The sequence below is a fragment of the Molothrus ater genome, chromosome 2 (genome assembly GCF_012460135.2).
Source record: "Molothrus ater isolate BHLD 08-10-18 breed brown headed cowbird chromosome 2, BPBGC_Mater_1.1, whole genome shotgun sequence".
NCBI classification, from domain to species: domain Eukaryota; kingdom Metazoa; phylum Chordata; class Aves; order Passeriformes; family Icteridae; genus Molothrus; species Molothrus ater.
In genome coordinates, this window is record NC_050479.2 from 38,165,759 (window position 1) to 38,182,286 (window position 16,528).

At 39.4% G+C, this 16,528-nt stretch overlaps 1 protein-coding gene across 2 annotated transcripts; it reads right to left on the reverse strand.

Annotated features, from left to right (window-relative positions):
* Positions 1 to 534: 534 nt before the first annotated feature.
* Positions 535 to 15,807, reverse strand: BIVM (basic, immunoglobulin-like variable motif containing). 2 transcript variants are annotated; one of them, XM_054518306.1, is made up of 11 exons: positions 15,670 to 15,807; positions 13,921 to 14,521; positions 12,908 to 13,034; positions 11,888 to 11,983; positions 11,698 to 11,802; positions 9,841 to 9,935; positions 8,531 to 8,663; positions 6,237 to 6,308; positions 4,676 to 4,759; positions 2,978 to 3,074; positions 535 to 2,018 (listed from the first exon to the last, which is right to left on the reverse strand). In XM_054518306.1, the coding sequence occupies exons 2-11, from the start codon at positions 14,408 to 14,410 to the stop codon at positions 1,728 to 1,730; spliced, it is 1,590 nt and encodes a 529-aa protein (XP_054374281.1). In that variant the 5' UTR covers positions 14,411 to 14,521; positions 15,670 to 15,807; the 3' UTR covers positions 535 to 1,727. The 2 variants fall into 2 exon arrangements, with proteins under 2 accessions (XP_054374281.1, XP_036245057.1); XM_036389164.2 differs by lacking the exon at positions 15,670 to 15,807 and adding an exon at positions 15,578 to 15,665.
* Between the last annotated feature and the right edge of the window lie 721 nt (positions 15,808 to 16,528).

Below are 16,528 nucleotides of genomic sequence, written 5' to 3' on the forward strand. Positions count from 1 at the left end.
GCTAGAATTCATATACTACATACTCCGTGAAAAAAGTGACAGTCTTCTCCAGCCCAAGAGCAAAATAAATGTAAAACCAGAATTTCATCCCAACCTACTTAAGCAGAACAGTCAGCTACCATCAGAGGAGAGACCCCATTTCTCAGTGCAACTGTCAATATCAAGCAAAAGTTAAGAGACACACATGGAACTCTGGCTATGTAAGTCCTAAATCCGTAAAGAACACAGCTCAAATACTCTAAACAAACCCGAGCCCTCAGCCCAAACTCAGCTTGCAAAAACAGGGGCTGAAAAGAGCTCACCCAGAAAATAAAATTTCAAAACCTATGAATTTTGTTCAGTCATGAGGCTGCAGGCTTTGAGAAATTAAATAGAAGTGGCTGCACTGAGCACCACTTTTTATGACCCAAGGGATCTTACCTACTTTGCTAAGCAGTAGTTGCAACGCTGATCTGTCGCTTACCTACTTTGCTGAAGACCTTCACTAAATTCAGGGCCATCATTTCCAAGACGAATGAAAAGCAAACAACAAGATAGAAAACAAATTTTATTGAATGAACAAAAGTCTAAAAGTCTCCCATTTTTGGTTAACAAAAGCAGCAACCTACAAAACCCCTGCATTCCATGACAAATCTTTTTATGTCAAAAAATTAATCCTTGAGCAGGTATGAACATTTGTACACAGAACAATACAACTGTTGAGATGTGTTTGGCCAAACAACTAGATTTAATAGGGAAAGAGAAAAAGGAAAAAAAAGAATTCACCAGGGACACCTGAAAAAGCTTGAATTGTGTGCTGGCTGAGAGGTATATCATCGGGGCTGCCAGCAATTTTCAGCACTTGCATCCCCTTCACACAAAATGAAAAAAGCAGCAGACAAAGGACAGAGATTTAGACTGAACAAGGAAAAGAACTGCCAACAGAACCCAGTGTTCAGCTAGCTCATTTGGCTAATGGTAAATGCAGCTTTTAATACTTAATTTCATAAGCTTGTGTTAAGTGAGTCCGTGCTCTCAGGAGGCTCCAGGGCAAGAATTCAGCCACTTTACCCACAGAGCAAAAATAATAGAGAAGTTCCATCCTCGAACAGGTGATTCCTCATGGTCAAAAACAGGCAACCAAATCAGGGAAAAGAAACTGAGACCTGCTTGACAAGATATGATTATCTGACTGACAGAAGTCAAATAGGAATTAAATGGAGAATGTACATTCTCTTTGTAAATCCAACAAGGTTTTCTAACCTATGTGATCTTTTTTCATTTGCACTGGATATGGGCAGCCTTACTAAAATGAAGTGCTAAAAACAAAGGCAATGCTTACTTTTATCCTTACACCATTTGCAGAATAACCCTTTTTTATAATACCATAATTTTTCATGCTTTTGAACAATAAATATATTCAATGAAGTCTGTTTATTACACTGACTGATTTCAACCTGCTCTTTTGTTTTCACAGATCAGGACATAGTACAATTATTTCAAAAGAAATTATTGATTTTGCTATCATATTCACCTTTGATTGCAAAATTACAACAATCTGTGCTTATCTGTCACATTATACATCAGATCTCACCTATTGCAACCATATCAACATATTTGTTTAATAATTATGAAGCTGTATCTTATGCCATAATTTCTATTCTTATGTGTTCTAGGACTAATAAATCCCTAATATATTTTGATTAAAACTAACTTTAATATATCAACTCTATCATCTAAAGTTAATTTTAATCATTTCCATCATAATCATTGTAACTCTGATACCCACTGTTTCTCCTCTCCCGAAGATTAGATTTCTTCCACACGGATTCTTGATGAAAGCTAGCACTGAAAGATCGACCCAGTCGCCCGTGTTGTTTCTTAGATATATTGTCTTCACTCTCAGATTTGGAAATTCCTTGCCCTTGTGTTTGGGACTGTTTATTCTGTCTAACATTCCCAAATGGAAAATTCCAAGGACCAAATCTTTGCCAGTTAAGTCTCTGAAAGGCAATGATGCAATGAAGATTTCCTCCAACCTAATCAAAGTAAAAAAGGTTCTTTGTTAAATGCACACCACAGGCACATTTCTAACATACACAGATACTTGACATCAACATTCGGCAAGTAACATGATACTTTCAAAAAGAAAGCAAACAAGAAGTGCCACAATATACAAACCAGGAAAAAAAAAATAAAAAACAACAAACAACAAAACACCACAAAATCATATACAGAAATATACAACTTGCATCAATCAGTTCTGATTATTTCCCAGATTCAATGACTACTTTCTTATTCATCTTTTTAATTTATCAATGATATGCTTCATGGGCCAGTATCACTTATCTTCTGCTAGTCTTTTTTTACTTTCTAGCTATCTTCTCAGCAATTATCTGTTCTGGTTCATTCTGATCTTGCTGACAGAGTCTTCCATAGGGTCTCCACATCTGAAATAATCTCTTCAGTCTATTATTTCTCACAGAGTTTTAATCTGCAAATCACCAACACATCCTCCACCCATGAGACACAAGCCCTATCTACAGGAAAGAAAGCCACATGCATTGACAGTAACTCCACTAAGGGAGACACACACATTCATTTATGCCTGATCCTACTCAATTGTACTTTCTTTCCCACCTTAATGTCATTGGAGGGTCATACCCCAAAGGCTATGTAATTTGTCTGCAGAACATTTCTATACTTGCTGCAGCTACATTTTAAACCAACAAAGTTAAATATTCTGACCAAATACATTCTGTATACACCGGTATCCTGGTTCATCCTGGTACATACCAAGCTACTCATGTTTTATATCTGGTCCAGCAAGTAAATCTAAATTACTTTGGTATGCAAGAACCCACATTATACTTTTGTCTTCAGCAACACTTCATAACAGAACAAATTCCTTTAGTGAGGTTATCTTACATTGCTGAAATATGAGTAAGTTTGCAAAAACCTACCATGAGTTTCCTCCATCTTAGTGAGTTTACCTTACCTTCTTTGTTTTTCGATGCTGCAATCCTCTCTCTAGGTGTCGAATATCTAGATATTCTGGATTTTGAGTGTTTAGGTCAGTGACAATATCTGTCCACCTACAGAATAAAATCATTACTACTCAGCTGATATTTATGAAACCTCAGTAGCATGAAGACTCACGTACACATACACGCAAATACAGACCTGTAGCTTTAAACAGTCTTATCAGTGATTTAAAGATAAACACATGTGTAAAGTTACAAAAGCCTCAATATTAAAGACATCAAGCTAGATGTAAAAGTGTCACTTTTAATCAAAGCATTCACAGTGATTATTCCTACTCTTGGGAAACACCTTCCAAAACGAATAAGAGCACCATGAATCATACTTACATTCCTTACACTTAGCAATTCATCAGTTTGGAAAAGAAAGAAGCAAAGTGTGGCTTAGGCAAGGAGAAACATTAGCCTTTTTTAAATTTAAACCTCTCCTACCCTTTTGTATTATTTTGTTCAGTTCCTTGGTTTCTTTTGCACACTAAATGTGCTTTTACCAGACAGCTCTCATCATAACTCACTCCTACATTTTATTTAATTCTAAACTATCAATTCAATCACTCCCCATTCACTCAGCTTTTCAAAGATTCATAATTCCTTCCAGCCCAACTGAAACAAATACTTTCACATCCCAGACCTCTTTAAACCTACATCACCTTTTAATTTCTATCAATATCTAACTACCTGTTTCTCTCTAACACCATCCTCCAAGTTGAGAAAATGCATTTCTACTCCAAACTTTGCCCCCTTTCCTTAAGCACAGAACATTCTGCCAGCTCTCACTGGGAGTGCAGCAGGAGGAAGAACGTCTCCACAATTAAAATTAGTATTACAAATGGTTTTATTATATATTCTGAAACTTCTTCCTGTGTCACTTGTAGCTAATATACCACATGACAAAGTCCTATCCTTGGGACCTACAATATGCCATTTCTCAGTAATCATATGCATACTGTGATTTTAATTTTGTTGCACTTAATCTCATAGTCCAAAATACCCAGGGGTATTTGCAGTTATTGACAAGGTCACATCACTGACAAAAAGAAATTATTAAATATAACTAATCCATGATATTTCTACACAGCACCCCCCAGTTCTCCTAGTCTATACATCCAGTTTAGACATCAACTTTGTTTGTGTCAAACCTCATCTTAAATGTACTGTTTGAATGCACAGATATGCAAATAACACAACAGAGTACAGGCTGCACCTGAGTTAGGAGAATATTCTGTGCACAATCTTAGCAGCAGCAGAATATTCTGTGTACATCCCAGACACAGCCTGTGGATGTCCTCAGCTCCCGTGCAAACTCCCCCAAGGGCCATGCAGTCTGTAAGTCACAACTGGCACGACGACAGCTGAAACTGCCTTTTCTTCCTGACTAATATGAGCTGTGTCACACTCAAACAAGAGATGTGGGCTCTCAGCAGCCCACAAATGTTCTGACAGGTGATATAAAACTGCAGAGCCAGCCTTGAGGTCAAAACACTAAGCTTCTCACTAAAGCAGCATCTGTTTCTATTAGATACATATATATATATACACACATGTATATATTCATTCAAAAGAACTAAAAAGTCACTCAGAACTAAAAGTGACTCTGAGAACTACAAACTGTTTTGAGAGCAAACATTCTTTTACATTCTTACCAAGTAACATACCTTTTACAATGTATTGTTGGATGCTTTCTGCTGGGCTCTCCAATTAAGATCCAATATTCTACTTCTTGCTGCAAGACACGACCTCTGTTCAATAGAAGATAAAATCCTAGTAAGATTTATTGTGCATACTAAAAAGATATTTACAGTCTCTTGTTCTTTTTAGGAGTTTCTAACATTTAAAATTGTTTCCTCAGCCAAACTAAAAACCAGCTCCTGTGCTATAGTGCTCGCAATTGCATATGGGGAACATTTTGTTCCACAAGGCCTGAAAGCAAATCTTGGGATGCTACTGCACATTATTTGAGAGGAAGAGAGATTTTCACTAAAAGCTGTTTTATTTGGATGAAAGACAGTCTGGTACATGATGTAAATATAAACATACAGGAAACAACAGAAATAAGAGTTGTGGAAAGCCACATAAATGTGGTACAAACAGCTTCCTCCCTATCTGATGTCTAACAGACATGAAAGAGTCCTTTCCACTATTTTTAAACTATCCCTTGGCTGACAGTTGTTACTAAGAGCTGTAGGGTAATCTGTAAGAACAAAACTGGCAACTTCAAATGCTTCCTTCTAAACATCTGTCCTAGGGTGACGTTATGATGCTTGTATCCCCATTCATGTGTTCTGTTAATGTTGGATATTATGTTCTGTACCTTTAAGACCGGCTCTGAAGAGGGAAAGTTTTGTTTTGGTTTTCTTATCAGCCTGGCGGGACACAGAGACTGCAGCTTTTGCTTTTGCTGCTTTTGCTTTTTGCTTTGCTCTCTCGCTCTTGCTTGCTTCGCTTCTGCTTGCTTTTGCTCATTAGCTAGTTTAGCTAAACTGTCCAATTTCTTCCTGGACTGTTTCTCCTTTCCTTTTTCTGATCATTTCAAACCTGCTCCGGACTGGGACCTGGGAAACACCAAGATCCTGCACCTTGTGGCTGCAGCAGCTGCCCCAGTGCTGGAGGGACTGAGAACAGAGTGACCACCCCCAAGAGAGACTTTCTGAATTTGTCATCTCTTCAGAGCAGTGTCATCCGGTATTGTTCATTTTGTGTGCTGGGGGTGCTGTGCCTGTTAAATAAACAGGTTCTTTCCACTCCTCTCCAAGGAATCCTTCCCGAACCGGTTGGGGGGAGGGGCTGTGTGGGTTTGCTTACGGGAGGAGCCCTAATTTGGAAATTCTCCTCCAAATTTGCCCTAAACCACGACAACATCCAATACCAGATACTGAAATCCAAACCTTTGAATTAACAGTACTTTGCAATCAACTCCCAAGAAGCTCAAAGCTTGCAGTAACCTTGTCAAGGAAAATTTCTGACAGGTATTAGGGCAAAACTGATGAGCTACACAGGACTGCTCTGTGACTTCCTGTGTATAATTATTTCATGAAAAACTACATCAGTTGCAACTGTGACAAAACCTGGCATTTTTCTGCCTAGGGTATTAGACAGCATATGGCCTTACTGCTTGGAACAATTTGTTTACTTACAAAAAATTCCCTGTAAAATAACAATGTATTCCATCAGTGTAAAGATGGGAAACCAAGACACAGGATAGATTGATCGACTTACCTAAAGTCACACTGGAAGTCTGTGGTTGAACTGGGAACTGAACCCAGGTCTCCCGAGTCCAAATCCAGCAACCTAAGATCATACAGGAAGTCTGTGGGTGACCTAAGAACTGTCTCTAGGCTCAGCCTAGCAACCTATCCACCCACTTCTTTTGGGACCTAAAACGTTTCTTAGCTGGATTTTTAAATAAAAACTTTACTTTGTACGTGCAAAAACAGATAAACAAGAACTGCTCCAGAATCTATTGGTAGTCCTTCTGAAAACAAAACTTTTTTTTTTTTCCTCAGTAGGATCAGAAAATTCAAAGAAAACAGGATGCTCATCTGGTCTGACCTCCAGCCTAAAGTAAGGCTATAAAAGCTTCTTGAACTTATTATTTCATGCTACATTGTTAGAAGAGAACTGTTGTTAAGAAAGAAAGCTAATATCAACTTAAAAATAACATCACTAGTGACTAAGAATCCATTTCAGCCATGGGTAAAGAAGGAAAGTTGTTCTTACTCATTACTAAACAACATAAATTTAAATTAGTTAAAAGGCATGTTATGTTTCCACACAGTGGACCATATTATTTCTCAGATTGTATTTTTGATCTAGTAAACTTTTTTTTTACTGTGGTCTTCTAGTGCAGATTCTAACTGATTAAGTAAGAGATTAACATTTTGGTAAACTCAAGTAGACTGATGTGTTGGATTTCTACTTGAGGAGTATTTTTCTTACACTCTTCTCACAAACTTGGCAAGTCAGTGAACTCAGTCTCAATAAAAAACTGTATTCTTTTGTTCATATAGTAAAAACTTTCATTAACACTATCATAATCTTCACACTGGGAACCAATTAGATTTGAATGATTATGCTTTACCAACCAATCAATGACCATTATGAACTCCAAAAGTAGAGCTAACATTCTCTATTCCTTGAGACCCTACCTCAAAGTCAGACTGCACAGGAAGCAAATAGGCAGAAGTTCACCTTATACTAGTGACCTACACTTTTCATTGTTTAACATTCCCCAATTCTGGTATCTGCTAATTTTCTCAGGGATTGACTACTTGTGCTCTATGATAATACTAATAAATACTGACCAATGGCTGAACACAGAAAGCTCAACAGAATCATTTAATACATACCATGTTTGCAACCCCCTCTGAGAGAGGAAAAACAGCTTAATGTGACTCAGTGAATGAGGTAAAACAAACTACTCTCCTCAAGAGAGTGCACAGAGTGCTCCACAATGCACAGCACTCTATATCACGAAGCAAGGTAAATGCCTTACAAAAGCTAATACATATCTCAAGAATTAATATTTTCAAAGTTAAAATTTGTGGGTTTAATGCAAGACTCCCCAAATTCTGTATGACTATTAATGCTATTACCTTTTTTTAAATCTGTATTTAATTGAAAACTATATCAACTACTGCATTATATTATCCTAGTAGAGTCATTCTGACAAATCTGAAATTATTATACAGGGAACTTTATTCTAAAATAACTGGCATATTAAGCTTATAGAGTACTCCAGCATTTCAAGCATTGTTAAAAAAAAGCCAAACCTAATGTCTTAGCCCAAAGATCTCTTCTAGCTTTTCTTCCCCCATTCCCTCCCCATTCCCAGTAACAAATTCTTCACATGTCTTTACTTTTCTATGCCTTACATGCCAGTAGTTGGAGTCTATGATCACCATTATTAGTCAGTATTAATGCAACAGAAGTATGTAACCTGTGATATCTACACAACCCCTGCTATTGCTATTCTCAAGCACTGGTTTCGAAATGTAAATTTCATCACATCCACCTCATGAAGGACTAACATTACTGTAAACTTTTTGCTTCTAGTTTATAAATTGCAACATACACGCACTTTCTTTGTTTTCCCTTCCAAGCTCTCTGGGAACAGACTCTCCCCATAATTACCTGTCTTTTTATTGTTTAGCCTTAAAAAAACCCCACCTGGCCTTTTTTCAGCCCATATGTTTTTATTTTGCAGATTAGTTACCTTCACTTGTCCTTCAATAAAATAACTACCTTCTCTCTACATGGCTAGAAGGTCTTAAAAGACCAATTTCTTCATACCACTTAGAGTTTTCTGTTTTAAGTTCTCTCAATGTAGTCTGTTTAGTTACATTACATTTTAAGTCAGTCCCTTCAAATCACAATGTAGAGTTTTTCTAGCTCAGACAGATACCTATATGACACAAACTGAACCATTATTTATGGAGAAAAATTGAATCAATTTGCAGTAATTTTTTCTGTATGTTTCTTCCACTAAAATAAGCATAAACACAGTATCTTACCTATAGGCTTTACTAGCTTTTACTGGGGTTGCTTCAAATCCAATTGGGCAAAAATAATGGTTTTGGCAATGGTAGATGTAGGCCATTGATTCATCTTTCAGTCCACGTGTTAGCTTCGCTAGGGCCCCTGCAGCTACACAGAAAGATCAGGTTACAGGCCAGGGTGCTTTGGATCCTGTGTAACACAGTCAGCAGAAAAAAAATACCTATTTGACAACAAAGTAGTTATACTGCTTTTTAAGTGGGAGGACATGACCTGACAGGCACGCACAAAATACACTTTTGATTTCAAACTTATTACTTTTTTGTACCAGGCAGGAAATTAAACACTATCTGCAGCACATTCTGTACCAGGGAAAGGCAATATAATTTATGCTTTATGTTTAGATCAAAATCAAACTTAAAAAAGAACCAGAAGTATCTCTTAACCCAAGAAATACACACTGCAACAGAACGCAGTCCCAGCTGCCCTAGGTCAGATGTGGCACCCATTAATGATAATACTGAAACCACTGAAAACACTCAAACATTTTGGTATCATGAGCCTCTTGCAGCTTCCTAGTCTCAGGAACACATCGAGGCATGCAATGGTTTATAATGTGACCACAGTGCTCAGTTTCAGGAGAAGACTAGAAAAGGCACTGAAACATGACAATTTTCAAGTGGGATGTCAAGAAAAAAACCAATCCATTTTAATAATATCTTAAACTTCTCAGCATGATTTTGTGCTTTCAAAGAACCTTTCAGTTAAAAGGTAATTACCCAGGCTATACCAAAAGGCTAGTAAACAGCACATGAAAGTAAAATTTTTTAAACAGCACACCTAAAAAGTAGACAAAAATGCAGCTTCATAAGCTAATTGAGAATAATCACCTAACTTTCGAGAAAGATGTTAGCTACAGCCAGGCAGAACAGTTCATTCCCTTTAAAACTGGGCTTTTTAAAAGCACAAAACATTAAGTAAGGACAAATTGGTTTTGTTCTCCCAGTGGATGACAGCAAAGAAATCTTCCCACACACCAACACAGAACTGGAAATGCAATTGTTTTCCTGGATATCTTAAAATTCCAATTCTGTGACAGCAGAATACATAGCACAGAATGTATTTTATCATAATAGAAGTATAAATGAAATTTTTAGATAAATAAGAGAAAAAGTAAAACCAGAAAAATCAGCCAACCTGGAGCTATTTGATACCTTATATTGGACTGGAATTACTACTTACAGAGTTTGTCCTGTCAAATGCTACACACTGCAGGATTTTTCAATTTATACACTGTAAGATGAATACTTTAGCATTAGCTACGTACCAGTTTCTCCAGCTGTCTTGTTCTTCCCATGAGGTTTATACAGAACATATGAGCATCCCTTGATATGGAAGTGATCATTTATTTGCCTAAACCATCTGAAACAATAAGCTTGAAGAATGTAGTAACTCAAGAGTTATTAAATGCAATTTCATTTCTCACACTTTTCCTGTGCTTTGACAGTTTAGGAAAAAAAGTCTTGATGTGCTACTAAATACCTACCTCACTGATATTTAAATTGTAGACAACCACAGCACCCAATACAAAACTTAACATATCCTAGACAGAGAAGTAAATACACAGAGCCTTTTCCTTCATTTTGTTTTTCCAGACTTGACATAGATACATAAAAATAACCAAAGATCTGGATGTGAAATATTGGTCCTATCGTATTTAGCCCCGTCACCTCTAATGTTCAATTACTCAGCCTTTAGAAAGACAAAAATTCTGAGGTACCAAACTTCAACCATGATTTGTAGGGTACATAAATGAAACCTAAGACACCAGAAGGGACCCTCCAAGTGAGACTTTCTACTTATCCTGTTGGGTTTCTCTCACCTAAATTTCACAAAGCCTGAGAATTACAGGAGCCTCATACTGCAACTCCTCACCGTAGCACTAAGTGAGGACAGGCCAGCAATTTTTCCACATTAGAAGATTCAAATTCACATGTTTGAAGATAATACCTCAATCATAAAGCTATGTTGGGCAATGGGGCTGGCTTCCAGCTCTCCTGTTTCCCAGTCTGCTAAGCACTTCAAAATGATTGGACAAGGCAAGAAAAAGAAAACAAAAAGATGGGTAACTTCTCTGCTGCATAGAGAATGCTCAAAGAGGAAATAAAAAAAGAATTATAAGTTTAACTTTTGTCTGCACAGACTGCTGACACGAAGAGACAGAACACCGTATCAGCTTGGTCTATAAGAGTTGCTATACCATAGAGCTGCTATACCCCGACATACTCCTGAAGAGATACAAATCCTGGATCTGAATTTCCTAAAGCAGGTAAGGAAATTTTCATGACATTTTCCAATGATCTAGCCAGTATGCTAGATGGAGAATAGACTGCTGCCACATTTTCAAATCTAGCACAAACCTGATCTGCCAAATACTATATATTGCCCTAAAAAAATAACTAAATCAAATACGACTCATGAAGCAAGCAAGAATACTACAAAAGTTTCTAATCTCACCAAAAGGTAACACACCAAAGCCCTGTGAAAATGCTCAGCACTCTAGTACAAGATGCTTCTTGGCTCTGTTTAATCCTAAAATGTCTTATTAATTTAATGCAAAAAAAAAACAAACTACAAAGAATTTAGGTCCAACCTTTAAGTATCAGGAAACAGCAGAGCAGAAGTGATAAAAAATTTCAAAACATTCTGTGACTCCAGCCCCATGCTTTGTTCCTGAATAGCTCCAATGCAGCAAGGATTCAGCACTACCTCATTTTCAGTTCTTAAATTACAATAAGCTAATAGTGTATCAATTGTCTTTTCAGGCCATTTCAGTGATATTAACAAGCATTTAACATGCATTTTCAAAAACAGGAAAATAAGTGTAAAGAGAAAGTTTCCTAACCAGGAGACTAGACTCGTTAGAGTATTATATAACCATTACACAAACTGAACCAAAAACCAAACAGACTTTCACATTGATCTGACCTGTGTAACAACACCATTCAAAATGGCCAGTGCAAACAACTCCTTGAGAAGTTTCATTGTCAGAGTACTCAGGTATGCTTCATTATTCTAAAACTTAAGAGGATTAACATGTCAGCCCCTTTGTTTTTAAATAAATGAACTACTACCGTATTTTAAAGGTTCTATCTCTTAGCTGCATCAAAAGAACCAAACATACCTCATCAGAGTTGTATTTCCAGTGAAGGGACCAAACCTAATCTCCTCAAATGGGGGCTGAAAACCCAGTATATGCAAGGCTTCTTCTTGAGTGATAGGGGGTAAACTTAAAAAAAACCAAAAGTGTTGTAATTAGAAACATATTTTTGACAATCTAGAGGCAAAGCAAAGCAGTCTATGTGTGACTTTACCTTCCAGCTCCCAGTGTACTATATAAGAAATTCCAGCAAGACACTAAGGATGAAATTCCACAGGAAGTCTTGTATTGAGGTCGGCTAACACAATACCTTAAACAAAAAACCTCAAACATATTAGTAACACAATCTTGACTCACATATATGACAAACCTGAACTACTTTTTTGTGTGCTATGTCACTAAAGTGCCACATTATATTGAATGCTTTTATTTCTTCTGTATTAAAACAAAAAAGCAAAAAATCCAAAACAACTGTACCTTAAAAACAAAAATTAAGAAATATCTTAATCAATTTCTTTGCCAGGTGCCACTACCCTATTTCATATAAATCAGTCAAATTTCTAACAACCCAATGGGAGTTTTGTACAAACGATCCTGTAGGAAAATATGATTCTGTACTAATACAATAAACAGTTTTATCAAATCCCTTCTAACATGTGCCCTTGTGGCAAACCGCATCTCTACCAATTTACTAATGAATGTCATTCTGGGCCACAGATTCCCTAGCTTAAATCCAACTTTCTGGTGTCATAGACATAAAGTTAGAACCAGACAGATGCATTAAACTAATTGAATTAGTGAACTATATTAATACAATAATGGTTGTATAGAAATGATGGATTCTGATCAAGTATTTCCCAATAAAAAATAACATCAGAAATAAAACATATCAGTGGTATGTTTAAGGTTACTTTTTGCCTGACCATGCTACTGAACTTGTATTTTGTTTTGCAATGAATCCCCATATAAGTTTTTCCCTTTGCTGAAAGCAAAGGGCATGTTTAGAAAGAAAAATGTTTTAAGAATTTCAACAGATGGGAGGGAAGCTCTAATTTTTCTTCTAGAATGCATGAGACAGTGTGTATGTGGTTAACATCTCTACTAAAAAAAAAAATTACAAAGACATTATTGAGAAGTTTGAAATCAGGTAACTAGCAACAGTGCTTACTGAGAAACTACATAGTTAGTGTAGTTCATAAATTCCTAACTTCAGAAATGAATTCATAAATACTACCATCTCCGAAGGTCCAATACTTTTCTCTCCTTCACGTCTTCAAGAGCTGAACGTTGAGGACACTCCCTGTATTGTTTGCTTTTTTTGTCCACGGATTTCTTCTTTGTCCCTTGTTTCTTCATGTTGCCTGCAAACCAAATTTCAGAATCAAATGAATGTCTAGTTTGCTATTGGCAGCTTTCTCCTTAAGTACTTTTAGTAATAGCATACAGTAGACACCAGTTGTGCTAGTAAGCGTAAACTGGGAATAAACACTAACTGAAAGAAAGCTCAAATACATAATCTAAATTGTCAACAGGTTTGTAAACCTGCCATTAGCTCTGTAAACAACATGGTGTTTAGATCATGAACAGAATTAATGATGACCTGCCCAACTGTTTAGAGAGATAAGTCAATCTGATTATTCTAATGCATTAAATCACCCATCCCAGAAATAGACTCTCAGACCAATGTGGACCTCCCATCTCCTAACACTATGTAGGCACAGGACATAATGAAATGCATGTTTTTCACTGCCAGCCTTGCAAGCAGCTACAGTTTCTGACAAAACTTATATGCAAATCCATTAATAATAATATACACCCAAAGTCTTTTCCTTTTTATAAGCCACTGTGACAGTAGAAAATGGAGAGCTGGGCCACATGCTAAAGCAGAAATATTTTTGTCCTCTTTTGAAGCCATGCATCCAGATGCATAATGTACTAGGTCCTATTAAAACAAAAAGAAAAAAACCCACTCCAACAACACTGTGGGAAGGCCGGGGGGGAAGAAACCACCCCAAATACTACACAGTTAAACAGAAGTCAGCCTTCCTTTGGATCCACTTCTCCTGGCAGTTACACTTGATTTTTACTCCTTTTCTCTCTCCTATCCTGATGAGCAGGCTCCTTGAAATGAAGTACAGGCTCTTGTGTAGCACTTCTTCACAGGACACGTGAGATGCCCAGCTCCCTTCACAAACAAGTCAGAATCATGAAGCCTTTTCCTTTCACGTCAAAACATCACCACCTCACCTGCTTTGCTCTTCAGATTTGAGTTCCCGCCATTGAACTCAGATTTGTCTATTTCCCATGCCAGTGGAAGCTTTCCAAGTTTGCCAGGCAGGCTTTCCAAGTTAGCATCCTCGTTGTAGATAATCTCTGAAGCACCAGTTTGAACACTGAGTAAGTTAGGTGTGTTATTCCCAACATTTAAGGCAGCACTACTTGATAGGCAGGCACTAACTGAAGCACTTGGACTTTTACAAATAGATGTGACTCTGTTTAAAAAAGCATAGTCTGAGCAGATGGTATAAAACTTCTCTCTTGTATGAGTCACAGGACATCCCCATGGATAATGCCCATCTTCCCTAGACACCAAGGATGCAGTGGAGGTGTCTGACATGCAGTATGGCTTCACGGGATTGTGAAGAGAAGCTTCTGGGGATTCTTTCCCAGGTCTGTTTTCAGTGTTGCCATTATTTCCAGAACCATTTTCTTTTTCATCTTCTGAAATAGTAGGCATTGAATGATACTAAGGGTATTGCACAGCGAAGAATATTTTTTCTTTATGCTTTAATTACAACAGGGTTTTCATCATTGCCTCCATTGCCTCTGCAAGGTATCAATGAAGTGCCTGAAAAAAAATGTTAAGTTAGTACAGGTGTCTCATTCTGCATAAAATATACACAAAGCTTATCTTTGAACTCATAGCCAATAAAAGCTGAAATACCCTTTGAGCTACGACAACACAACAGGGTGTCTTTCCCTAAGCCTCTCTAGAACTCTACAATCAGCACTTTTTATCATTTGTGAGGTGCCAACAGCATACACCGCAGTGATATCATGATGAGGTCATAATAATTACACTTATAAACCAGGACACAAATAAAAAAATTTAAAAATTAAAAGCTTTCTACATGTTCCTGCTTGTGGTTGCTCTCTTCTATCCCTTACAGTCACAATACACTGTGACATACAGAATAATTTATACAAATTAATAAATCATCATACAGCAATTTAAGGTCATAATTTAAGGTCTTAATTCTGCTGAATCCTGCAAACTTTTGCTGCAAGTGAAGTTCAAGCATACAATTACAGTAACTATAACCTTATCGATTGTAAATTGACAACATCACCCTCAATCTGTTCCAGTGCTTTCCTCCTATAGCTGTTAAAGGTTCCCTTTTATTTTTACGTGCCTCTTATTCTTCAAGACGTGAGAAAGAAAAGCAGGTTTTGTTTATGGCAGCTAAGAATTACCAAAAAGAAATTTAGACGGCTGGCTGGCTTGCTTTAAACGATCATTTTTAAAGGGCAAGCTGACAGCGTGTGTGTTATCTGTCATCTCAGCAGCTCGCACGTCTGCAGACACGCGCCGCAGATGGGAACCTGGCGCGAGGGAGGCAGGAATTCCGCTCCACAGCCTCCTCCTGCAACACTGGCTTCGGGCCGCTGCCCCGCACCTGCAGCACCCCGGGAGCGCCTGGGGCCGGCCGGGTTCCGCTTGGCGGAGCGCAGGGACACATCCAGGCAGCCGCCCTTCCCCCCGCGCTGCCGCCAGTCGGCTCCGGAGTGAACAGCCGCGGGCTGGGGGAAGGGGCCCCCCGGGACCGTGGGCTCGCTCCCCTCCTGGGCGCCTGCGAGGGGCAGCGGCGGCGGGGGCGGCGGGGTTGCCCCCGGCCCGAGTTACCTGCGCGGAGCGGGGCTCGCCGGCGTCGCCTCCCCGGCCGCGGCGGAGCGGGGACGCGGGCGCGCCGGAAGCAGACACAGCCGCGCGCTCACCTGCGCGCCCCCGCCGCCCCCCGCCTCCTCCGCCGCCGGCCCGCACCAACTCCCGCCGCCGGACGGGGACGGGGGGAGGCGCGGAGCTGCCCGGCGGCCACGCTACCGCTGAGGGCCCTCACGGTGCCTCGGAGGAACCAGTGGCGAGCGCCTCCCGGCTGGGCCGCGACTGCGCCTCGGCGCCGTGAGTGGCGCCTCTTCGGTCGCCCTCCCCCCCATTTGCGCCCTCATGGTCTCGCCCGCTGGTGCCCCGCGGGCGGGCGGGGGAGGGAGGGAGGGGAGGAGCGGAGCGGGTCGGGGATGGCGGGGGCCGCAAGCGCCGCCTGTGTGGGGGCTTGGCGCGGAATGGTGAGAAACAGACTGAGGGAAATGGGCCTGCTCAGCCTCGAGAAGAGACGGCTGAGAGGGGATCTCATCCATGTCTCTAAGTATTGAAGGGAAGGTGCCAAAAGGATGGAGCCAGGTTCTGCTCGGTGGTGCCGAGCAATAGGACGAGAGGCAGAGATCGATGCGCAGGAAATTGGACCTAAATATGAGGAAGAACTTATTTACTCTGCAGGCTACCAAACATTGGAACAGACTGTCCAGAGAGGCTGTGGCGTCTCCCTCACTGGAGATACTGAAGAGCCGTCTGATGCAATCCTGTGCAATGTGTTCTGGGCTGACCCTGCCTGGGCAGGCAGCTTGGACCAGATTACCTTATATATGCACCAGGGTTGGTTCCCCTGACAGTAGTAAGAACATGTGTAATAACAATGCTTCTGTAAAACTATATGAAGGAACGAAAGTTTATTTCAGGTAACACTGTCTGGAACTGCTGACAATATTTGTCATCTCATCCTTCACTGCGGTCAGCATG